At 36.2% G+C, this 26,567-nt stretch overlaps 1 protein-coding gene across 2 annotated transcripts in view; it reads left to right on the top strand.

Annotated features, from left to right (window-relative positions):
• Positions 1-26,195, top strand: part of ANAPC10 (anaphase promoting complex subunit 10) — a 107,500-nt gene extending 81,305 nt beyond the window's left edge. Inside the window, exons 5-6 of one of the 2 annotated variants that reach the window (XM_047092104.1) lie at positions 19,635-19,703; positions 25,774-26,195. In XM_047092104.1, coding sequence (XP_046948060.1) covers positions 19,635-19,703; positions 25,774-26,004 — 300 coding nt within the window. In that variant the 3' untranslated portion in view covers positions 26,005-26,195. The remainder of the gene's footprint in view (positions 1-19,634; positions 19,704-25,773) is intronic. The other variant, XM_047092103.1, reaches the window with a different exon arrangement.
• Positions 26,196-26,567: the final 372 nt, after the last annotated feature.

The following is a 26,567-nucleotide window of genomic DNA, read 5'->3' as shown; positions in this document are numbered from 1 at the left end:
CTAATAAATTTCTGGCATTTCTAATTTCTAAGTTCTATGCATGTCTTGGTATCTGTTTCTCAGACGACCCGGTCTGACAGCTATCTGCTTAAGACATCCCTTCAACATCATCCTGGGAATTTCCTTCATCTTCTCTTTTGGTAGATCCCTTGTTTCCTGCATCCCAGGTCTTCATCTTTTTGATTTACTTCTTTTTTCGGTGGAATGCATCCTCCACATGGGAGGTAAAATTGTTGAAACCTTGCATGACTGAAAAGTTTATTTTAATCTCACCCTTGAGGGATGATTTGGCTGGGTATGGAATTCTAGTTTGGAAATAATTTTTCATCAGAATTTTAAGCACATTCTCCATTGCCTCATAGTTTTCAGTGTAAAGGTTGAGAAATACAACACCACTTTTGATTCCTGATGCTTTGCATGTGATCGGTTCTTCTCTATAGAAGCTTTTATAATCTCCTTACCCTTCATGTTCAGAAATTTCATGCTGCTATGCCATGATTGTGTGTGTGTGTGTGTGTGTGTGTGTGTGTGTGTGTGTGTGTGTTTGGTGTGTGTGTTTTCTTTATTGTGCTGGGGGTTCAGTGGATTCCATCAGTAAGGAGGCACCTGTCCTTTAGTTCTGGGAGGTGCTCTTATATTCTTTCATATTTCTGCTCTCTGTTTGCTCTGTTCTTTCTGAATTCACACTTGTTAGCTCTTATACCTCCTGCATTGAGCCACTGATTTTCTATCTCTTTTGTTTTCTCGTTTTCCAAGCAAATCATTAAAATTTTAAAATATCTTTGCTCCCATATATAACCCTAAGATATTCATGACCATATATATCCATGAGAGTTGACCCATTTTCAGTGACATACAATTAATACTTCTGTCATCTCTTGATCTTTGGAGTATGCTCAGAACCAGTTTCCTGTACAATGTAAATTTGTTTTTGCATTATTGCAGGTTATATGACTAAAATATAGGTGAGAGACCGTGCAGGATAAGGCTGAAGAGGTAAGCAGAGACCAGATCATGCAGGATTGTGGATTTATTCCTATTAAAATGAGAAGCTAATGAAAGGTTTTTCAACTTTACATTTTTATCTAGTGACTCTGCTGCTAATCCAAGCTTAGATTGGAAGAAGACAAGTAGCTATGGCAAGATTACTTAAGAGGCCACTAATAATAATCCTGGGTAGCAGATAGTGTTGATTACCTTATGTAGCATTCTTCCTCCATCTTTCTTCCCTGCCAACAGAGACCACTTTCCACAATAAAAATAGAAAATGCCCGAGTCTCCATTTCCAACTTCCCTTTCAGTTAATGCATAGACATGTGACGCAGACCTGGCCAATGGGAAATCTGATAGCTTCTGGAAAATATTTTTCTTCATAATTAACAGAGGAGAAAGCCTTTTTGGATATTGTTGTGTGAGAGCGTGATGCTTGCAGCTGCTGCAGACAACATAGACACACAGCATGACAGAGCAGAAAGGTCTGGGTCTTTTTTTTTTTTTAATTTAAAATTTTTATATTGAAACAATAAAGTCCATATATCATAAGTGAAAAGCTCACTGAATTTTCCCAAACTAAACAGACCTAAATAACCAGCAACCAAATAAAAATCCAGAAACCCCCTTTATGTTTCCTTATGCTTCCTCAAAGCTAATCATTATTCTGACTTGTAACAATATGGGTTACTCTCACCTGTGTTTTTAAAATCTTTTTGTTTTTATTTTATGATGTTTATAAATATGGAATCATATTGTGCCTATACTTTTTTTTTTTTTGAAGTAAGCTCTACTCCCAACATGGGGCTTGAACCCACAACCCTGAGATCAAGAGTGGCCTGCTCTTCAGACTGAGCCAGCCAGGTGCCCTGTGCCTGTACTTTTTTGCATCTGGCTCCTTTTACTCAACATGTTTGTGAGAGTTATCTATGTAATTGGGTAGTTGTAGATTGTTCATTCTCGTTGACTGTAGAATATTCCATTTTGTGATTTATTCCAATTTTTTAATCTGTCAATATGTATTTGGATACTCTGGCTATTATAACTAATACTCTTGTGAACATTTGAGTATACACTGTTGAACATGTGTTGGATATATACTTTTTGTATATTGTGTGTATATCTCTATCTCTATCTCTATATCTATATCTGTATCTATATCTATATCTGTATTATATATGTGTATATTGTATTCTCAAGATAGGTGTCCTTTGCTGGAGATAGGCATATTTTCCAGTCTGTGGCTTGTTTTTTCCACTTTCTTAATTGTGTCTTTTAATGAACAGAAGTTCTTAGTTTTAAGATAGCTGATCAATATTTATTGATGAGTACTTTTTGTGTCCTAAAAATTTTATCTACTGCAAGGTTACAAACATGTTTTATTTTCTTCTAAAAAAAGCTTCTGACATTTTACCTTTGACATTTAGATCTAAATCCAACTGGAGCTCATTTTTGTTTATGATGGGAATTGTGGGAGTCAAAATTATGTTTTTTCTCCCAAATGGAAGACCAGAATATCCAGCATCATTATTTGAAGAGACCATCTTTCCTCTACTGCACCAGAGTGTCATCTCTGACATTAATCAAATGGCTGTAAATGTGTGGGTCTGCTTCTGAAGTCTCTTAGCTGTTCCATTAGTCTACTATATCTTTCCACTAATTACCTGCTCTTTTAGTTATACCTTTATGTTGACCTTGTATCCAGTGACCTTGTTAAATTTTCTTATTAATTCTAATAGTTAATAGATTCTTTTGTATCTTCTAGATCTGCAGTCATATAATTTACAAATAATGTTATTTTTTTCTTCGTTTGGCATCCTTTTTATCCTGTCTCCTTCCTTCTACTTCTCTCTCCTCCATTTCTTTCCATTTTCCTTGCAATATTTCACTGCTTAAAACCTTCAGTACAATGTTAAATAGAAGTGGTGGTAATCTGGTTTTGTTTATAATCTCACTGAGAAAGTTTTCAAGATTTCACCATTGTATATGAATGCTGTAGGTTATTTGTTTGAAAGATGCTGTTTTTCATATTAAGGAAATTGCATTCTGTTCCTATTTGCTAAGGGTTTTTAAATTATAAATGGGTATTGAATTTTTGAAATGCTGTTTTTGCATCACCAAGATGATTGTATTATTTTTCTCCCTTCTTCTATTGGTGAAGTCAATTACATTAATTTTCAAATGATATTCTAACCTCGTATACCTGGAATAAACCCCATTTGCCTGTGATATATTATCCTTTATCTTTATTGTTTGATTTGATTTGCTAATATTTTGTTCTAAAATTTTTTATTTGTTGTCATGAGAAAGATTAGTCTGTAATTTTCTTTCTTAATGTCCTTACCAAGTTTTGGAACTAATCTTGTGGTGCCTTCATAGAAACAGTTAAAAGTGTTCTTCCTCTTTTTATTCTCTAAGGCTTTATGCAAAATTGATACACTTTTCTCTTTGAATTTTTGGAAGAATTGACTGGCAAAATCATCTGGAACTGGAGTGTTGTGATAGATTTTAAATTATGAGGCAGTTTCCTTAACAGGCACAGTTCTAATCATATTTTCTATTTCTTCTTTTTTAGCTTTGATAATTTTTTTGAAGAATATGTCCATTTTATCTTTTCCTATAGATAACTTACTAATCAGTCTGATGAATTCTTGATTGCAAATATTTTATTTTCAGCTCTATAATTTACATTTAAAAATATATTCCAATACTCACATGAAATTATTTATCTTTTCATTTTCTATTTTCTGTCTTTTTTCTTCATGTTGGCCTCTTAATTTCTTAGGCATATTAATAGCAATTTTTCATTGATTGCTGGACATTGGGAGAAAATGTTTTTGCAGGTCTAGATTTATGCTATTCATACAGTCCCACTAGCTGCATGTGACTTTTAATTTTAAGCATTTGAAATGTGACTAATCCTAATTGAGGTATGCCGTAATTGTAAAATGCTGAATTTTTTGGTACAACAAAAAATAATGTAAAGTATTCCATTAACAACTTTTTATATTGATCACATGGTGAAGTGTTATTTTGTATATACTAAATATAAAATTAATTTGACCTGTTTCTTTTGACTTTTGAAAATGTAATTATTAGGAAATTTTAAATTGTGTACATGGGTCACATTTGTGGCTGCACTATTTTTCTGCTGGACAGTGCTGCTCTCTATTTTCTCTCTTCAGGGAGAGTCCGCTTTTTCCTGGGCTAGAGCAGTAGACTGGGTAGCTTCACTCCTGTCAGTCTCCAAGTTGAGTTGGGGCTGTGTTGTTTTGGTAACGTTCTGTCTACCTCTATTCTTTAATATTCCTACATCACAGCTGTTCAGGGCTTTCTTTGAGGGGCCTGATGTATTCACTGGGTTCCTTCTCCTTGGCATGTTCTAGACTCTAGTACTTGTTTCCTTGGCCCTGAGAGATTACCAGAAACTCAGTTCTGCTCTCAGAGACCACTTGCTTATCCCTTCAGCCTCCCATTTCAGGCAGTTTCACAGTGTGGCAAATATTTTGAGGGGAAAGATGTGTGCTTGAAGCTCTTGAAGTCTCTAATTTTGTCTTTTCTGAAACACTTCTAGTAATAACCCCGCATGTTTCTCTGGCTTCAAGAAGCAACTCTCTGCCTGGGCAAGACCACAATTCTCAGCATCTTGTCTCATCCCAGAATCAGTAAATGCCCCACCCCCTGCCCATGATTGAAGTAGGTGAAGACCAGTAACCTCTCTGAGATTCTCTCTTCCCCAACATCCTGGCCCCCTCTAGTTCTTCTTGCTTAGCAGCTCTCTGATAACTGATCATCTGATAATGATGGTTGTATTTTACCTGCAGTTATTTTCAGCAGGAACATTGGTCAGCCACAAACTACTCCATTCTCTTCTGTTTAAAGGAGACACGTTTAAAGTCTAGACCTTTCTTATGTGGCTTTTGTGGTGGAATCTTTCTATCTTGCCTTGCCTTCCTAGGTCCCTTGCCTGTCCCTTCAGAAGTTGTCTCTTACAAAGGAGATAAAAAATGTTAAGTCATTAGCATACGGCCACTTGAGGTATCTGAAGTCATGGGTCTGGACAAGATTATGTAAGACAATTGTGTAAATTAAACTCTGTGTTGTGAGACTAGTTTTAGGACAGCACTCTGAGGAATACAACACTTAAGGAACAGCCAAGGAGTTTCCAGAAAGACAAAGAAAAGAAGAGAAAGGTAGGAAGAATATCTGAAGAAGGTGAAATCACAGAGGCCATGAGAACATTTCAATTAAGATTTTGCCTCTGGTTACGTAGAAAGGATAAGAAGTTTCAAACTAAAGTGTCCCACGGATTGAGCAATAATGACACTTCTATTGTTATATTACAACATTCCTATGAGGAAAGCTTAAAAAGTATACAGAAGTAAAATTATCCTCCTTTATTTTTAAAAAAAAATTTTTTTTAATGTTTTTTATTTATTTTTGGGACAGAGAGAGACAGAGCATGAACGGGGGAGGGGCAGAGAGAGAGGGAGACACAGAATCGGAAACAGGCTCCAGGCTCTGAGCCATCAGCCCAGAGCCTGACGCGGAGCTCGAACTCACGGACCGCGAGATCGTGACCTGGCTGAAGTCGGACGCTTAACCGACTGCGCCACCCAGGCGCCCCAATCCTCCTTTAATTTTGATCTACAAAAATAACAATTCCGGGGTGCCTGGGTGGCTCAGTTGGTTAAGCATCCGACTCTTGATTTTGGCTCAGGTCATGATCTCACGATTCATGAGATTGAGCAGCACAGTGCCTGCTTGGCATTCTCTCTCTCCCCCTCTTTCTCTGCCCCTCCTCTCTCTCTCTCTCTCTCTCTCTCTCTCTCTCTCTCTCAAAAATAAACATTTTTTAAAATGACAATTTCACATGATTCAACACTTGGGGAAGTAAACATTTAGCACAGATAAGTAATTTGCTTAAACTCAAGATTAGAAGTGAAAATCAGATCTTTGTCTTATTTTGACATCTGATCTGATGTTGTTTCCACTATACTACATATGTTTATCTATTCCTATCATTTCCTGATTATTCATTAGCTAAGACTTTTAGCCTTCCTTTACAACTAAAACATAAAGTAAAACTAAAGCATGATTTTCGTGTATGTGCATGTATTTATATTTACGAGATTTCTTTTTAAATGATAGTTAAGTCTGGTTAACTTGGCTTTCCAAGTTTTGTTGTTGTCAAAAGTTTTTCCGCAGTTTCTTCTTAACATTTCTTTCCCACTTTAGGTTTTTGATGAAATTATTGTTTTTAATTGACATTAATTTCAAATTTATTCAAAATTGTTTGTGTAGATTAGTAGGACACTCTACTAGTTCTTTTGTTTTTGTTAGACCTCTTTTAAAAAAAAAAAAAACTAGGACACTTTAAGACCATTTAAGCTATGTAATCGTAACTTTCTAGGAACAATTTTTGGAATAAATTTTTCTGTATAGAAACTTTTTCTGACTTACTATCCAAAATGAATGTCTTGACCATCTGCGGCAAGTTGACTGGTTTTGACCTCAAAGTCACCTTCTTACGTAGTTGCCTTCCTCACTAGGGCAAAAGAGCTTGCTTTCCATACTGAGCTATTTGAGTCGGATTCCCTCTAACTTGTTAAGCTGCTTTTGTGGTATTCTTAACTTTTAGCACATTTGGAACTTCTGAAGTTTCTTTTGGATCATATTAGACTTTTTTTTTCTCTACAAGTAGGTCATCATTGCTGTAAACTGGTTCTATTCCTTCTTAAGTGAAAGGATAGTTAAAATTCCAGAATCTGTTGCTTTGTGTTGACAGTTCTCATTGAGTTCTATAGAATTTTATCAAGTCACAGCTATGGTTAATGAAGGAGGAAAAGATAGAGTGGAGAGTAGAGGACAATTTTATTGAAACAACTATTAAGTAGTTATTCCTTATTCATTAATTTTTCCAGGGATATGTGATTAGCAACAGTAAAAGACATATAAGCAACTTTGTACTTAATATTTTACATGGTTTTTATTGATGAATCACTTCTGTTTGTTTTTTTTTTATGCGAGTTTTGTTTATGGTGGAGTTAATCAGTGTATCCTTGGAGGGGTACACCTGCTCTTAAATCATAGCCAGAGTAGAGGTAATGACTAAGAGGCTGGTGTAGGAAGCAGAATCCCAGAGCCAAGCTGAAAGATAATTTCATAGAGAAACTCTAATGGATTCTATTTACCTGTAGTTTTTACCATTGTAGTCTTTGCAGCACAGCAGCTGATATTAAAGAAGGAATATTAAGGAAATGTGGTAGCTCCTATTCAGAAGTGACTTAATAGGCTTTGGTCTGGCAGTGGTGCTGATGTTGTGGTCCATTACATTGCTTCTCCTGCCACTAGGTGGAATAGCTACTATGTAGGTTGCCTCTAAAACACATATTTTATAAGAAGCTGATTAAATTGGCCAAACAAGATTATGGTCAAATAATGAAATATTGAAGAAATGTTTATTCCAAATTAACACTGGGAATTGTCTCATTTTGTTATATCTTTTTGGGTTAGTTACAAATATTTGTAAAACCCTCGACCTTTTTAAACATGGAATTTTCACTAGTCTCATATACACTTTTCAGTATTCATTATTCATCTGATGTACTTATGTATTACTTTTCTACTTCTGTGTAACATATTACCACAAATGTAGTGGTTTAAAACAACACATGTTTATTATCTCACAGTTTCTGTGAGTCAAGAGTCTTAGCTGCATCCTCCACCCAGGATCTTAGAAGGCTGCAGTCAAGATGTTCCAGATGTGGTCTCATCACGGGCTTGTCTTGGAAAGGATCTAAGTACAAGTTCACTCAGGTAGATGTGTTTTTAAGCACATAATTTCAAGTCTTTTATTTAGCTTAACATTAATAAATCTTGACTTTATTCATCTTTAAATTCATGTATCTTTACCAAGTTACCACTTATTTTCTCTGTAATATATTAAACATTCTCTTAGTATCTTTATAAACCATGTTCCATATTTTGTGCACAAAACTATTTTTAAACTACAATACTATTATAAAGCTTTAAAATTAACCTTAAAACTTTAAGTACAAATAGATCTTGTGGTTGGAATCATTAAGTAAAGTCATTAGATAAAATCCAAAATACAGTAATAAACTGTATCAAAGAACTCTTCTGAGAGGGTCCCTGGCGACTTTGACCAGATTGGTCAAAGATTGGTTTCAGTGAAACCACTGAAATGATTCCAGTGATTCCAGTCATTCAGATTGGAATGCGATAAAGATAACTAGCAGGTAAAACAAAAACAAAAACAGAACTTTAAAGGGATTTTGCAGTAAAAGGGAATTAGGGCAGCAAGTGGAGGAAGATAGGATTAAGAAAGGTCTGTTTTATTTTTAATTTTTAAAATGACAAATACTGTGGCATGTTCGAATGCTGGTGACAGTGATCCAGTGGAGAAGAGAAAATGATTTGGAAAGACAATGTTAATGATGGGAGCAGAGTCTTTGGTTGGGAAAGAAGAAATGGGATCTGTTGACAGATAGAAGAACTAGCCCCAGAAAAGTGCAGGAGCAGTTTTTTTTACTGTATAACAGCTGATGGGAAGAAAGGTTTTTGTTTTCTTTTCTGATTGCCTCTGTCTTCTTAGTGAAATAAGATATTAGCTCAGAGAGAGAAGATTAGAGTAGGTGTTAGGATTTGAGGAGAAGCCTAGAAACAGCTATCCCAGAGACAGTGAAAGCAAATTTTCTAAAGGGGTATAGTAGGAATTATGCATGGTGCTAAATATACACTTGAATATATACTTGTCATCTTGAATTTAAAGTGAGAACTGGGGCACCTGGGTGGCTCAAGCCCCACAGTGGGAACTGTGCTGACAGCTCAGAGCCTGAAGCCTGCTTCAGATTCTGTGCTCCCTCACTCGCCCTCTGTCTCTCTCAAAAATAAGCAAATATTAATAAATTAAAAATAAAGTGAGAACCAGTTTTTCTCAATAAATTAAAAACCAGTTAGCATGGTTTGTTTGTTTTTCTTCAAATTGGCATAGAATAAGCAGAGAGTTGGGTTTAACCAGGATTATTGTTATTTTCCTTAAAAAAAAAAAAACAATGAGAGAGGGGCATTGAATCTTAAGTGTGTAAAGAAATTATCATAATGAACTATGGGATGTCATTGAGATAAAGTAGGAACTAAGATTGAATGATTAATGAATAGTAAAAAAACAGATAGCATCAATAGTCTAGCTCTTTCACTAGGGTTAATACTATTGCCATGGGGTCATTAGAGAAAGCCAGTATCTTAGGAGCCTGTAGAGATGGGGATATTTTAAGTCAACATTCAGCTATATTGCAGCTACTACTCATGATCAAGTACAGAATATGACTGTGGGAGCCACAACTAAGGTAGATATCAAAATTATTGCAAGTGAACAAATTCAGGAAAGAAGAATCCAAATTGTTAAATGGATTGTCTCTATGGATGTTGAAATCAGCAAGAAGGATGAGTCTATTAGTGGAGGAAAAGAGTACTGTCAATGAGATATTAAGATCAGGTATTGAAACTTTCAGAAATTTTTCCTCTTACTATCAAATGAAAAATAGCTTTTTAAATAAGATAAACACATGTTTATTGAGAAAAACATGCATAATACATAAAGTTAGAATAAAATGAAAATGATCCATATTCTCACCATTACAGATATTGTGAATATTTTGGTGAATATCCTTAGACTTTTCTCTATCCATACAAAAATAATCTTTAAAAATATATATATATAAGAATGCAACCGATTTCTGTGCATTGATTTTATATCCTGCAACTTTGCTGAACTCATGAATCAGTTTTAGCAGTTTTTTGGTGGAATCTTTTGGGATTTCCACATAGATTGTCATGTCATCTGTGAAGAGTAGAAGTTTGACCTCCTGGCCAATTTGGATGCCTTTTATTTCTTTGTGTTGTCTGGTTGCAGAGGCTAAGACTTCCAATACTATGTTGAATAACAGTGGCGAGAGTGGACATCCCTGTTTTGTTCCTGACCTTAGGGGGAAAGCTCTCATTTTTTCCCCAGTGAGGATGATATTAGTGTTGGGGTGTTCATATATGGCTTTTATGATCTCGAGGTATGGTCCTTCTATCCCTACTTGAGGGTTTTTATCAAGAAAGGTTGCTATATTTTTTTCAAATGCTTTCTCTGCATCTGTTGAGTGGATCATATGGTTCTTGTCCTTTCTTTTTTTTTTTTCTTTTTTTAACTTTATTTTTTATTTTTTAAAATTTACATCCAAATTAGCATGTAGTGAAGCAATGATTTCAGGAGTAGATTCCTTAATGCCCCTTACCCATTTAGCCCATTCCCCCTCCCACAACCCCTCCAGCAACCCTCAGTTTGTTCATATTTATGAGGCTCTTCTGTTTTGTCCCCCTCCCTGTTTTTATATTCTTTTTGTTTCCCTTCCCTTATGTTCATCTGTTTTGTCTCTTAAAGTCCTCATATGAGTGAAGTCATATGATATTTGTCTTCTCTGACTGACTAATTTCACTTAGCATAATACCCTCCAGTTCCATCCACTAGGTGCAAATGGCAAGATTTCATTCTTTTTTATTGCTGAGTAATACTCCATCATATATATATATATATATATATATATATATATATATATATATATACCCACCTTCTTTATCCATTCATCCATTGATGGACATTTGGGCTCTTTCCATGCTTTGGCTATTGTAGCCTTGATTTCTCTTTCTGTTGCTTCATTGTTGGTGTATAGGAATGCAGCCGATTTCTGTGCATTGATTTTATATCCTGCAACTTTGCTGAACTCATGAATCAGTTCTAGCAGTTTTTTGGTGGAATCTTTTGGGGTTTCCATATACAGTATCATGTCATCTGAAAAGAGTGAAAGTTTGACCTCCTCCTGGCCTTTTATTTCTTTGTGTTGTCTGGTTGCAGAGGCTAAGACTTCCAATACTATGTTGAATAACAGTGGCGAGAGTGGACATCCCTGTCTTGTTCCTGTCCTTAGGGGGAAAGCTCTCAGTTTTTCCCCATTAAGGATAATATTAGCGTTGGGTCGTTCATCTATGGCTTTTATGATCTCAAGGTATAATCCTTCTATCCCTACTTTCTTGAGGGTTTTTTTTTTTTTTAATTTTTTTTTTCAACGTTTTTTTATTTATTTTTGGGACAGAGAGAGACAGAGCATGAACGGGGGAGGGGCAGAGAGAGAGGGAGACACAGAATCGGAAACAGGCTCCAGGCTCCGAGCCATCAGCCCAGAGCCTGACGCGGGGCTCGAACTCACGGACCGCGAGATCGTGACCTGGCTGAAGTCGGACACTTAACCGACTGCGCCACCCAGGCGCCCCTCTTGAGGGTTTTTATCAAGAGGCGTTGCTGTATTTTGTCAAATACTTTCTCTGCATCTGTTGAGAGGATCATATGGTTCTTGTCCTTTCTTTTATTGATGTGATGAATCACGTTAATTGTTTTGTGGATATTGAACCAGCCCTGCACCCAGGTATAAATCCCACTTGGTCATGGTGAATAATTTTTTTAATGTATAGTTGGATCCGGTTGGCTAATATCTTGTTGAGGATTTTTGCATCCATGTTCATCAGGGAAATTGGTCTATAGTTCTCCTTTTTAGTGGGGTCTCTGGTTTTGGAATCACGGTAATGCTGGCTTCATAGAAACAGTTTGGAAGTTTTCCTTCCATTTCTATTTTTTGGAACTGCTTTTAAGAGAATAGGTGTTAACTCTTCCTTAAATGTTTGGTAGAATTCCCCTGGAAAGCCATCTGGCCCCGGACTCTTGTTTTTGTGGGAGATTTTTGATTACTAATTTGATTTCCTTACTGGTTATTGATCTGTTCAAATTTTCTATTTCTTCCTGTTTCAGTTTTGGTAATGTATATGTTTCTAGGAATTTGTCCATTTCTTCCAGATTGCCCATTTTATTGGCATATAATTGCTCATAATATTCTCCTATTATTGTTTTTATTTCTGTTGTGTTGGTTGTGATCTGTCCTCTTTCATTCTTGATTTTACTTATTTGGGTCCTTTCCTTTTTCTTCTTGATCAAACTGGCTAGTGGTTTATCAATTTTGGTTAATTCTTCCAAAGAACCACCTTCTGGTTTCATTGATCTGTTCTACTGTTTTTTTGGTTTCGATAGCATTAGTTTCTGCTCTAATCTTTATTAGTTCCTGTCTTCTGCTGGTTTTGGGTTTTGTTTGCTGTTCTTTTTCCAGCTCCTTAAGGCATAAGGTTAGGTTTTATATCTGAGGTCTTTCTTCCTTCTTTAGGAAGGCCTGGATTGCTATATACTCTTATGTATATATATACTCTTATGACCACCTTTGCTGCGTCCCAGAGGTTTTGGGTTGTGGTGCTATCATTTTCATTGACTTCCATATACTTTTTAATTTCCTCTTTAACTGCTTGGTTAGCGCATTCATTCCTTAGTAGGATGTTCGTCAGTCTGCAAGTATTTGTTACCTTTCCAAATTTTTTCTTGTGGTTGATTTCGAGTTTCATAGCATTGTGGTCTGAAAATATGCACGGTATGATCTCAATCTTTTTGTACTTACTTAGGGTTGATTTGTGTCCCAGTATATGGTCTATTCTGGAGAACGTTCCATGTGCACTGGAGAAGAATGTATATTCTGCTGCTTTAGGATGAAACGTTCTGAATATATCTGTTAAGTCCATCTGGTCCAATGTGTCATTCAAAGCCATTGTTTCCTTGTTGAGTTTTTGATTAGATGATCTGTCCATTGCTGTGAGTGGGGTGTTGAAGTCTCCTACTATTATGGTATTACTGTCGATGAGTTTCTTTATGTTTGTGATTAATTGATTTGTATATTTGGGTGCTCTCACATTTGACGCATAAATGTTTACAATTGTTAGTCTTCTTGGTCTATAGACCCCATGATTATGATATAATGTCCTTCTGCATCTCTTAATACAGTCTTTATTTTAAAGTCTAGATTGTCTGATGTAAGTATGGCTACTCCGGCTTTCTTTTGTTGACCATTAGCATGATAGATGGTTCTCCATCCCCTTATTTTCAATCTGTAGGTGTCTTTAGGTCTAAAATGGGTCTCTTGTAAACAACCTATAGATGGATCTTGTTTTCTTATCCATTCTGTTACCCTATGTCTTTTGATTGGAGCATTGAGTCCATTGACATTTAGTGTGAGTACTGAAAGATATGAATTTATTGCCATTATGATGCTTGTAGAGTTGGAGTTTCTGGTGGTGTTCCCTGGTCCTTTCTAATCTTTTGTTGCTTTTGGTGTGTGTGTGTATATATATAATTGTTTTTTCCATCTTTTCTTCCCTCAAAGAGTCTCCCTTAAAATTTCTTGCGGGGCTGGTTTAGTGGTCACAAACTCCTTTAATTTTTGTTTGTCTGGGAAACTTTTTATCTCTCCTTCTATTTTGAATTACAGTCTTGCTGGATAAAGAATTCTTAGCTGCATATTTTTCTGATTCAGCACATTGAATATATCCTGCCACTCCTTTCTGGCCTGCCAAGTTTCTGTGGATAGGTCTGCTGCAAACCTGATCTGTCTTCCCTTGTAGGTTAGGGACTTTTTTTTTCCCTTGCTGCTTTCATGATTGTTTTCTTCCCTGAGTATTTTGTGAATTGGACTATGATATGCCTTGTTTGTGGTTGGTTTTTGTTGAATCTAATGGAAGTCCTCTGTGCTTCCTGGATTTTGATGTCTGTGTCTTTCCCCAGGTTAGGAACCTTTTCTGCTCTGATTTGCTCACATAACCCTTCTACCCCTATTTCTCTCTTTTCCTCCTCTGGGACCCCCTATGATTCTGAAGTTGTTCCTTTTTAATGAGTCACTGATTTCTCTAGTTCTTAAATCGTGCTCTTTTGCCTTAATCTCCCTCTTTTTTTCTGCTTCGTTATTCTCTATAAGTTAGTCCTCTATATCGCTGATTCTCTGTTCTGCCTCAGCCATCCTTGCTGCCACTGCATCCATCTGTGATTGCAGCTCAGTTACAGCATTTTTAATTTCATTCTGGCTATTTTTTACTTCTTTTATCTCTGCAGAAAGGGATTCTAATCTATTTTCGACTCCAGCTAGTATTCTTATTATCATGATTCTAAATTCTTGTTCAGACATCTTGCTTGTATCTGTGTTGATTACGTCCCTGACTGTTGTTTGTTCCTCCTGTCTCTTTTGAGGTGAATTCCTTCGTTTTGTCATTTTGAAGGGAGAAAATGAATTAATGAGGTAGAAAAATTGAAATTAAAAAAATTAAAATTAAAAAAATATTAAGATTAAAACTTACACACACAAACAAATTGAATAGATGATGCTAGATCCTAGGTGTGTTTTGGTTGGGTGTTGAAAGTGGTTTGACAGATTAGAGAAATGAAAAAAAAAAAAAAGGAAATCGTTTGAGAATTTCAAAAAATGAATACACTAAAGTAGACTAAAATGAGATGATGTGGGTAAAATAGAATTGGATAAAATATACACAAAAGTAGAGAATATAGTAGAAAAAAATTAAAGAAAAATATTTTTTAAAAAATTAAAAAGAAATATGAATTTTTTCATTTTCGGTATTTAAGAAAAAAGTAAAGAAACGAAAAAGAGAAAACAGATAAAAAAAGAAAACAAATCATTTGAAAATTCGAAAAAATGAATACACTGTAGTAGACTGAAATAAAATGATGGGAGTAAGATAGAATTTGAAAAAATTTACATGAAAGGAAAAATATAGTAATAAAAATTAAATAAAAAGATTTTTAAGAGAAATTGAAAGTAAAAATGAAGTTTTTCTCTTTCTACATTCAAGAAAAAGAGAAAAAAGAAAAAGAAAGAAAAAAAGGAAATTGAAAATTTGAAAAGGTGAGTACACTGAAGTAGACTAAAATAAAATGATGGAAGTAAAGTAGAATTTGAAAAAATTTACACAAAAGTAAAAAATATAAAATAAAAATTAAAGACATTTTTAATAAAAATTGAAAATAAAATGAGTTTTTTCTCTTTCTGTATTGAAGAAAAAGAATTGTAAAACAGAAAAAGGAAAAAGAGAAAAAAAAAAGAATACATGAACCTGCTAACAGATTGAAGTAGGACTGAAATTGCTTCGTTTTCCCCTAGAGGTCAGTCCATGTACCTCTTTATAGTCCATAAATTAAGCCAGTGGTGAGGTTTGTGTCCTTGAAAAGAGAAGTTGGCCCAGTTGGGCGGGGCTCAGTGTAATAGCTCCACTCTCCACTAGATGGCGCTGCTAGCTTACTGGGGTAGATTGTTGCAGTGCTCGTAGGTGCGTGTGCACATGCGCGGGAGCGGTGAAAATGTCACTACCCAGCTACCCAGTCTGTTCTCCCAGATCAGCAGTTGCGCACAAGTCCTCTGTCTTCAGCTCTCATCCACTCCCTACTTTTCCACTCTCAGTGACCAGGCCCCAGGCAGTACCTCTCTCCCAAGTTTTGTCTCAGATGCGGCTGTTTCCCTGGCCCCTTACTCCAAAAGACTGTGGCTTTGATCCGTTCCGCCCCTCTGTGGGAGGGTCTTACTGAGCAATGGCTGAATGAGCAATGGCCTAATGTCAGCAGCACCCTGGAAAGTCCACTGGACCCTGCTGTTGCCGGTGCCCTGAGACTGCAGCCAGGTGCCAGCCCGCCCCCAAAAAAAGGTTGTGAGACAGTGTAGCATCAGCATTTCAGGGATTATGGAAAATCTCAACACACATCTGGCAACAGGCTTCACCCTCAACGACCTTGCCCCAGCACCACCAAATGTGGCTGCCATCAGGTGTCTGCTAGGACCAGGTGGCTTTAACAGTCTCTACCAAATGTCCTTCCAGCAGTGGAACCACTTTTCTCCGTGTGGCCCGAGAACCTCCTGAACCCCACTCTGCTCCTGGGGATTTGCCCTTCCCACCAGAGCATCGCCAGGTATCGAGCTGCGTAGTTGCAGACTTTGCGCTCCCCTTGTTTACAGTCTCAATGGAATTTAAACCCTCTCCTTTCTCCTTTCACCCTTTTTAGTTTAGTCCCTGCAGCTGTTTCCAATTTTCCACTTTCTCTCCAGCTACTTTTGGGGAGGGGTGCTTTTCCCATATGCTCCTCCCTCCCCAGTCTCCATCCTCTCTCCGCCTGCAAAAGGGGTTCCTTACCTTTCACGGATTCTTGCTCCCCAAGTTCAGCTCTTCGTGTCGTGTACCTGCTGAATTCTGTGGTTCAGGTTGTGCAGATTGTTGTGTTAATCTTCCAATCAGTTTTCTAGGTGTGTAGGATGGTTGGTCTGGCTGTATTTCATGGACGCAGGACACACAAAAAGCTTCCATGCTGTTCCGCCATCTTGGCTCCTCCCTTGTCCTTTCTTTTATTGATGTGATGAAACACATTGATTGTTTTGCAGATATTGAACCAGCCCTGCATCCCAGGTATAAATCCTACTTGGTCGTGGTGAATAATTTTTTTAATATATTGTTGGATCTGGTTGGCTAATATCTTGTTGAGGATTTTTGCATCCATGTTCATCAGGGAAATTGGTCTATAGTTCTCCTTTTTAGTGGGGTCTCTGTCTGGTTTTGGAATCACGGTAATGCTGGCTTCATAGAAACAGTTTGGAAGTTTTCCTTACGTTTATATTTTTTGGAACTGCTTTTAAGAGAATAGGTGTTAACTCTTCCTTAAATGTTTGGTAGAATTCCCCTGGAAAGCCATCTGGCCCCGGACTTTTGTTTTTGTGGGAGATTTTTGATTACTAATTTGATTTCCTTACTGGTTATTGGTCTGTTCAAATTTTCTATTCCTGTTTCAGTTTTGGTAGTGTATATGTTTCTAGGAATTTGTCCATTTCTTCCAGATTGCCCATTTTATTGGCATATAATTGTTTATAATATTCTCCTATTATTGTTTTTATTTCTGTTGTGTTGGTTGTGATCTCTCCTCTTTCATTCTTGATTTCATACACCAATGAAGCAACAGAAAGAAAAATCAAGGAATTTATCCCATTTACAATTGCACCAAAACCCATAAAATACCTAGGAATAAATCTAACCAAAGAGGTGAAAAATCTATACACTGAGAACTATAGAAAGTTTATGAAAGAAATTGAAGAAGACACCAAAAAATGGAAAAAGATTCCATGCTCCTGGTTAGGAAGAACAAATACTGTTAAAATGTCGATACTACTCAAAGCAATCTACATATTCGATGCAACCCCTATCAAAATAACACCAGCATTCTTCACAGAGCTAGAACAAATAATCCTAAAATTTGTATGGAACCAGAAAAGACCCTGAATAGCCAAAGCAATCTTAAAAAAGAAAACCAAAGCAGGAGGCATCACAATCCCAGACTTCAACTTTATTACAAAGCTGTAATCATCAAGACAGTATGGTACTGGCACAAGAACAGACACTCAGATCGATAGAATAGAATAGAGAACCCGAAATGGACCACAAACATATAGCCAACTAATCTAATTCTAATTCATCTAGTTTGTGCTGATGGGTTCCAGCTTCTCTTTGCTCTCCACCACTCTACATTCATGTTCACTTTTGATTTCCTATGCTATGAATTTCAAGCTCCAGCATCAGACATGAAAGCAACAGCCTTAGAATTTACCCATCTTCCACTGTGTAAGGTAAACTCCCTGTATAAACACCCTATTACATACCTCCACCCACCCTCTCCACACACGTATACACATACGTATATGTGTGTGTGTGTGTGTGTGTGTATGCTGCATGCACACGTACACACACACATACACACACTCTAGTGCTCTGCTTCTCTGACTGAATTTACACTGACACACTGGCTGAGCTGGAGATCCAGGAGGGATGTCTTCAAGAAAAACGTGGAACCGAGAGAGGACACATGACTATTTCAAAAGGTATTTTAACCATAAAATACCTAGGAATAGATCTAACCAAAGAGGTGGAAAATCTATACACTGAAAACTATAGGAAGCTTATGAAAGACATTGAAGAAGACACCAAAAAAATGGAAAAAGATTCCATGTTCCTGGATAGGAAGAACAAATATTGTGAACATGTCGATACTACCCAAAGCAATCTACATATTCAACGCAATCCATATCAAGGTAACACCAGCATTCTCCACGGAGCTAGAACAAACTATCCTAAAATTCATATGGAACCAGAAAAGACCCCGAATAGCCAAAGCAATCTTGAAAAAGAAAACCAAAGCAGGAGGCATCACAATCCCAGACTTCAAGCTATACTACAAAGCTGTAATCATCAAGACAGTATGGTACTGGCACAAGAACAGACACTCAGATCAATGGAATAGAATAGAGAACCCAAAAATGGACCCACAAACGTATGGCCAACTAATCTTTGACAAAGCAGGAAAGAATATCCAATGGAATAAAGACAGTCTCTTCAGCAAGTGGTGCTGGGAAAACTGGACAGCAACATGCAGAAGAATGAACCTGGACCACTTTCTTACACCATACACAAAAATAAACTCAAAATGGATGAAAGACCTCCATGTAAGACAGGAAGCCGTCAAAATCCTTGAGGAGAAAGCAGGCAAAAACCTCTTTGATCTTGGCTGCAGCAACTTCTTACTCAACACGTCTCCGGAGGCAAGTGAAACAAAAGCAAAAATGAACTACTGGGGCCTCATCAAAATAAAAAGCTTCTGCACAACGAAGGAAACCATCAGCAAAACTAAAAGGCAAACCAACAGAATGGGAGAATATTTGCAAATGACATTATCAGATAAAGGGTTAGTATCCAAAATCTATAAAGAACTTATCAAACTCAACACCCAAAAAACAAATAATTCAGTGAAGAAATGGGCAAAAGACATGAATAGACACTTCCCCAAAGAAGACATCCAGATGGCCAACTGACACATGAAAAAATGCTCCACATCACTCATTATCAGGGAAATATGACTTCACTCATGAGGACTTGAAGACACAGAACAGATGAACATAAGGGAAGGAAGCAAAAATAATATAAAAACAGGGAGGGGGACAAAACATAAGAGACTCTTAAATCTGGAGAACAAACTGAGGGTTGCTGGAGGGGTTGTGGGATGGGGGATTGGGTAAGTGGGTAGGGGGCATTAGGGAATCTACTCCTGAAATTATTGTTGCACTATATGCTAATTTGGATGTAAATTTAAAAAATAAAATAAAATAAATATGTATATATGTATGTATATATATGTGTATATATAATCATATAATCCATTGTTTAGTATTTTGCTTTTTTTTTTTTAAATTTTTTTTTCAACGTTTTTTATTTATTTTTTTTTGGGACAGAGAGAAACAGAGCATGAACGGGGGAGGGGCAGAGAGAGAGGGAGACACAGCATCGGAAACAGGCTCCAGGCTCCGAGCCATCAGCCCAGAGCCTGACGTGGGGCTCGAACTCACAGACCGCGAGATCGTGACCTGGCTGAAGTCGGACGCTTAACCGACTGCGCCACCCAGGCGCCCCTAGTATTTTGCTTTTTAAAATTAACCAGAGATGGCTTCAAATTACTGCGAATATGTAAAGAGATACATCATTTTTACTTGCTATAGGATATTCCAGGATATGGATGGACCATTATTTATTTAACCACTCTGTGCTTTCCTATTGCTGAGTAACAAATTACCCAAAACAAGAGTAATCATTTATTATCTCTCATGATTTCTGTTCAGGAGTTTGGAAAAAGCTTGGTTGGCCATTTCTGTCTTGGAGTCTCTCATGCAGTTACAGTCCTATGTCAGGTAGGCTGACTGAGACTGGAGAATCCACTTCTAAGGTGTTTCACTCATGGCTAGCAGGGTGGTGCTAATTGGTGGCTGGGGGCCTAGGTTTCTCTCCACATGGACCTCTTCGTGGGGTTCTTGAGTGTCGTCGTGTCATGGTAGCTGATTTCTCCCAGAAGGAGTGATACAAAAGATCCAGGAAGAAGCTACAATGCCTTTTATGATTTATCTGCAAAGTCACACATTGTCACTTGTAACATACTCTGTTGGTTACACAAAACCAACCCTAAGCCATTGTAGGAGGAGGTTATTTAAGAGTGTGACTCACCAGGGTCTTCTTGGGGGCTGGATACCACCGCCACTCTTCTATTGGTAGTCATTTAACTTATTTTCAGTTATGAATATTACTATATATATGTATAATCCTTGGGCCCTTTTCTTTAGTATTTCTCTATAGTTCAGAAGTGAAGTTATTCTGTTAAAGAATAGTTACATTTAAAATTTTGATAGGTATTGCCACATTACTCTTCAGAAAGGTTATACCTATATAATTTCCATATCAGTCCATGAGAGTACATTTCCCTTATTCTCATCAATAATTCGTGTTCTTAATTATTTGAATCTCTGCCAATGTGATAGATGCTTTATATATATATGCATATACATATATGTGTATTTATATGTATATACATATATGTTTTATATGTATATATGCACATATATGTATTTATATGTATATATACATATATGTATATATTTATTAGTGAGATTGAACAATTTCCTGTGTTTGTTGGCCCGTTGCATTTGTGTGTGTTTGTGTGTGTGTGTGTGTGTGTGTGTGTGTGTTTAGTCTGTACAGGTGTATGTCCATTTTTTAAATTTGTGTTGATTTTTTTCCTTAAGATTACTTTTTTAAAAAATGTTTATTTATTTTTGAGCAAGAGAGAGAGATTGCGAGCAGGGGAGGGGAATGGAGAGGGAGACAGAATTCCAAGCAGGCACTGCTCTGTCAGCACAGAGCCCAACACGGGGCTCGATCCCACAAACTGTGAGACCATGGCCTGAGCTGAAATCAAGAGTCAGACGCTTAACTGACTGAGCCACCCAGGCACCCCAGAAATTCGATTTTTAATTCTATTATTGTTACCTTTTATAATTCCCTTTAGGTCATATATGTATCTGTTTATGTGTAGGATGTAAAGGAAATTGTATTATGATAAGGAGATTAGTGGCGAATTTTCTCCTGCCATATTTCATTTCATTTAATTCATGTTTTATTTATATAATATAGGATTTCAGATAAAAAAATTACTACCAGATTATTATCTTTACATCATGTAAAACACATTATGTATTTAAAAGCACAATTTTTGGAATCACAGTGCCTGTTTCATTCACTGCTTTGCCACTTACCAGCTATGTGACCTCATCAAAACTAGTTAACACTTTTCTGTGACTCAGTTGTTTTATTTGTGAAATCAGAATAATAATATCTGCCACATTGCTAGCATTAAATAAATTAATATACTTAATGTACTTAGGGTATTACCTGGCACATAATATGTGCTAGGTAAGAAGTTGCTGCTGTTATTATCATGAGCATTCTTTTTGAGGAATTATTATTGACATTTAAATTTTATTTTATGAGCATTTGATTTATTCTTTTTGACTTTTTTGTCTGTTTCTTCCTCACTACTAGCATTTTTATTATGACTTCTTGAAGTCTTATGTTTAAATCCTATCTCTTTGTATTTCTCTGAGTAGTTTTTTTTTTTTTTCAGGTGTGATCTGTCTTATTTGCCACTGTTTTGTTTTGTTTTTTCAGTCCCTAGAACATTGCTTGCCATGTAATATTTACTCAGTAACATTCGATGAGCATGGAGCCCTGGCATATCTGTTAAGCTCTGGTGAGAGGGTGCACTAGAGGGAGACTACATGGCAGGAAGAGGAAAAAGAGACTTGCTCCCTTTTGTGTCCTGTTTGTTTTCCATCATCCTAGTAGTGTTTCTTCACAGCAGCATTTCCTCCCCATAGCTATACCTGATTCCAGTTTGCAGTTTTTCTGACACTCACAGCACCAGCCCAATGAACCCCATGTCAGAAATGTCAGCACCACAAGGCAGTCAGCTCCCACTCCTCAAGAGTTCCCTACGCCAGCCCCATAGGGCTCTTCCTCCAGGGGCACAAACACCAGCCAAACAGCTCCCTCCTCAGGGATTGGAGTTTCAAATCCACAGGACTCCTTTTCTGAACTTCCCCATTTTGATAATCTCAGTCTCTTTTCTTTTCTTCCCCCAACCTTAGAATTTCACTTCTTGTACTTGTTCCCTCCATGTTACCTTAGTTCTCTTGGCCTCTTCACTTCTCTAGTTAACAACTTGATTCCTACTTAGTGAATTCTCTCTTAAAATAACTTGTATGCCCCCTGACTCCAGGCTGAGTCAGGGGGCATACAAGTTATTTTCTATTTTATGAAGTTATATTACCTTTCTGAGGGTAAATTCCATCAGTAACTACTCCCTATGTCAGGGGTCAGCAAACTGTAATCCAGGGCCAACTCTGGCCAGTGGCTTGTTTTTGTAAATAAAGTTCTGTTGGAACATAGGCACACTCATTCACTTTCATAATACCTGTAACTGTTTTCACTCTGCAAAGATAGACTGACCAGTCATGATATGGCCACACTTAAAATATTTACTTTTGGGTCCTTTACAGCAAAAATTTGCCAGCCCCTACCCTACATGTACAGCTAATAATGGTATTTTTGGTGTATAATAGGCCAATAAAAAAATGTTAAGTGAGTGAATATATAGAGAAAAGAGCCAAAAAGGGAGATGGTAGGAAGAAAGAACAAGGAGAAATATAGAAAAATTTGTATAGTAATGGTGATGAAATTTTCATTTATTGAGGTAAACCAGAAATGGAGAAAAAAGAAAGCTAAATTGGCAAATTTTTACCTTTCATTGATTTTCTGATTAAAATATAAAAATATTATAATTTTTGCTTAAAGTATATTCATCTGTTAACCAAACATTTATAAAAACATAAGAATTATATATACTGTATATTGTTACGGGTTTTTAAAAAGTTTTTATTTAAATGCCAATTAGTTAATGTACTTGAGTTTTTTGCATCTATGAAGTAATCTAAGGTATGACAATATCAGAATAAGAACTTTCTAGAGATGACTCTGAGAATTCTAAACTGCCCACAGTAGAACTGCAGTAGACACATGAGTTGAAATTTATGACTTCTGGGCAATATAGTTGATTATGAAACCATTTGAAAGATGTTAACATCTGTATGTACTTTGTAATGTAGTTTTAGTAATAGAGATCAGTAAGCCTTATGATATGTTCTAAAGCAATGTTAATAGTATTTATTGAATAATTTATTACATTTATAATGCTGTGCATATCATGCCAAAAAGCATTTATGCTATAAAATCTTAATATAACTTTCAGCACACCGAAGCATTTAAGATATGCTAACAAAATAACATTGAGTCTATCAGAAATAATGGTTAAATTTGTCAAAAACATTCTACTAGTAAGGAGTTGAATTTAGAATCTTAGTTTTACATTTTGTTCATTGTTGAGGTTCATTATAGTACATTTACCTTGAGAATGGATTCTTCCTACCAGATATGCTTTCTCCCTTCTCTGTACTCCCACAAATATCTGTTATAATAGTTTCCTTTACCTACTATAACAAATCATCACACATGTAGTAGTTTAAAGCAACACAAATTAGTTATTTTACAGTTCTAGAGGACATAAGTCCAAAATGGGTCTTACAGATTAAAATCAGGGTGTCAGCAAGAGGCCTACTTTCCTAGGGATTTCTAGGGAGAACCATTCCTTGCCTTTTCCAGCTTCTAGAGGCTACCTACTTTTCTTGGCTTATGGTCCCATCACTCTAACCTTTGCTTCTACCATCACATCTCCTTCTCTGGCTGTACTGTCTTCCTCTTACAAGGAATCTTGTGATTACATTAGGCCCACCCAGGAAATCCAGGATAATTTTGTCATCTCAGAATCTTTAACTTAATCACATCTACAAAGCCCTGTTTTCCATGTAAGTTAAAATAACCCCAGGTTTTGAAGAAGGACATGGATATCTTTGGGAGCCCATTGTTCTGCCTCCATATCTTTCTTCTTTTATTTAGAATTATTAAATGTCAGACCTGGAAGGGACACTGGAGATGATAACTTGTCCAATCCTTTTATTTTATACTTGAAGAAACTGGGGCGCCTGGGTGACTCAGTCAGTTGAGTGTCTAGCTTTGGCTCAGGTCATAATCTCGCATTTGTGGGTTTGAGCCCTGTGTCAGGCTCTGTGCTAACAGCGTGGAGCCTGGAGCCTGCTTCAAAAATAAATAAACATTAAAAATATATATACTTGAAGAAACTGATTGAAGTCAGAGAGGTTGTTTGTCTGCCTCAGAGCTTTTTTTTTTTAATTTATTTTTTTGAGAGAGGGAGAGACAGAGCACAAGCAGGGGAGAAGGGCAGGGAGAGAGAGAGAGAGAGAGAGAGAGAGAGAAAGAGAGAAAGAGAATCCCAAGCAGGCTCCACACTGAGCAGGGAGCCCGACATGGAGCTCAGTCCTATGACCTTGAGATCATTATCTGAGCTGAACTCAAGAATTGGACATTCAGCCAACTTAGCCACCCAGGCGCCTCTGGCTCTGAGCTTTTTTTAAGGTTAGGAACAAGGCCTTATTCATGTTATACTTAACTTTACTTAGAAAAATACCTTGAACGTTTTAACTACTCAGTAACTATTTTGTTACCTGAATGAATAAAAGGTTAGTGATGGAAACCAGATCTATCTGGTCTCTGATTCTTTCATTTTAAGTTAGTGCTAATGGAAGTTTATAAAAAACAAAACAAAACACTGAAAATACCACAAGGAGTAGAGATTTATTCATTCTTATGTTCTATGGTTAAAAAGAGGAAATTATTCAGTCTTAAAAATAGCGACTTTTTAAAGATTCCTGTTCTCTTTCTCTTGTCCCATCTTTACTTTTTTCTACCCACCCTTCTCCTCCATAAAAAAAAATGAATGAAAGAAGGAAGGAGGGAAAGAGGGAAGGAAGGAAAGGGCTGGAGGGAGGAAGGGAGAGGAAGAAGAGAAAAATGAGAACGAATGAAAGAAAGGGAAGAAGGGAAAAAGGGAAGGAAAGAAGATACAGTGGTGTGTTCACTTAATTGTTTTGCTAGAGTCACTCATGGAATCCACATTTAGATTCTCTGACACCTCTATTTGGCTGCGTTGATAAGATAAGCCTGTATTCTCTGTGATATATATAGTTTATATGTGTTCAATAATTAAGATAATTTAGAAATCAGTATTTATGTTTTAAAACTATTTCGTAACTTTAGCAAAAATTTTAGAAATTTAGGTTTATCTTTTGACTTAGGATTTTCTTTCCCTTGTTAAGGAAGGATAGTTTGGACTCTTGATTAAAATAAAATTAAGAATTAAAAACAAACTTGCCTGGCATTTCTTATTAAGAATTAAAAATTTTTATCTAGCATTTTATATTAAAAATCTAGATTTTAGGTTTAGAATATCATCCAGGCTACATAAATCACTTACTATTTTTCAAGGAAAAAAAGCTTTGTCTGGTGGCTTTTTAAGGATTGATTTTCTTTTGTTATTCTTGTAATTTATGTAGAATCTGAATGTGTTTGTGTATATTAGGTATGGTCCTTGAAATAAAATATACTTGAAGCATAATGTTAGATTCTTTTCCTACTTATATCAACATGGTCTTCCATTGGCTGTATACATTTGTACATGTCTAATTCTAAACTTGTATGTTATACAGATTTCTATAAACCCTAAGACTGCATATGTCTGTTTTTATTTTGTCTACTAAGATGGTACATGTAGAGTGCTTATTAGCAAGTGTAAAAATGGACCATGGTGTAAAAGTGCCAAATAACTAGTAATGGTTGTTATCATACTGTCATTCTCTCAGTGAGCAAAATGTTAATTATAAGTCAACTTTAGAATGTGTTCATTGTAATAAATTATGTTCATCGGGTGAAAACATAATCCCACTTTTGTTTTCTTGGCAGCAACTTGAATTGGTGGAACCAAGTGGCTGGATTCATGTTCCCTTAACTGATAATCATAAGAAGCCCACTCGCACATTCATGATACAGATTGCTGTTCTAGCCAATCACCAAAATGGAAGAGACACCCACATGAGACAAATTAAAATATACACACCAGTGGAAGAGAGCTCCATTGGCAAATTTCCTAGATGTACAACTATTGATTTCATGATGTATCGTTCAATAAGGTGACCTTAACACAGAACAAAAGTCATTATACGTACCTTTGTTTTATCTTGTCAGTAAATATTATATCTGGAATCTTTATTGAAAAAAACATCAGTTATTTTGCAATTTTGTATGCATTGAAGAGTATTTTATTGTAACTTTAACAAATAAATTTTGGGTCATAACTATTTTTATTTTCTTTAACATATAATAAAGCTCACATATTTTACATTATTAAAAAAGTATTTGAAGCCCCTCATTAAATTTTTCATTATATCAAAAGAAAAACAATTGAACTGAGTATTTTAAGAGATACGCCATTTTTAATAACCAAGTTATTATTTCATATAGTGGTCATGTGTTAAAGTAATGATTTATTGCATGTTTGGGAACAGTACTATGTTCTATCAATTAATAGGCCAAAATTATTCTTTTTTTCCCCCTCTAGAGGAAGCTTATTCTTTTAATACTGGGCCTTTTAAAAAATAGTGTCAAAATAGGCTTAGCATTAGATATCTGATGAGAACCATTCTGATTTGGGGAATATAGTTAATTGTATCATAATTACTTCCATGAAATACTTTTAA

The sequence above is a fragment of the Lynx rufus genome, unplaced genomic scaffold (genome assembly GCF_022079265.1).
Source record: "Lynx rufus isolate CCGP_SWC_20201006 ecotype Redwood Valley unplaced genomic scaffold, mLynRuf1.p SCAF_3, whole genome shotgun sequence".
Classification (NCBI taxonomy): domain Eukaryota; kingdom Metazoa; phylum Chordata; class Mammalia; order Carnivora; family Felidae; genus Lynx; species Lynx rufus.
The sequence above is the reverse complement of the archived record's forward strand: the minus strand, read 5'-3'. Positions and strand labels throughout refer to the sequence as shown.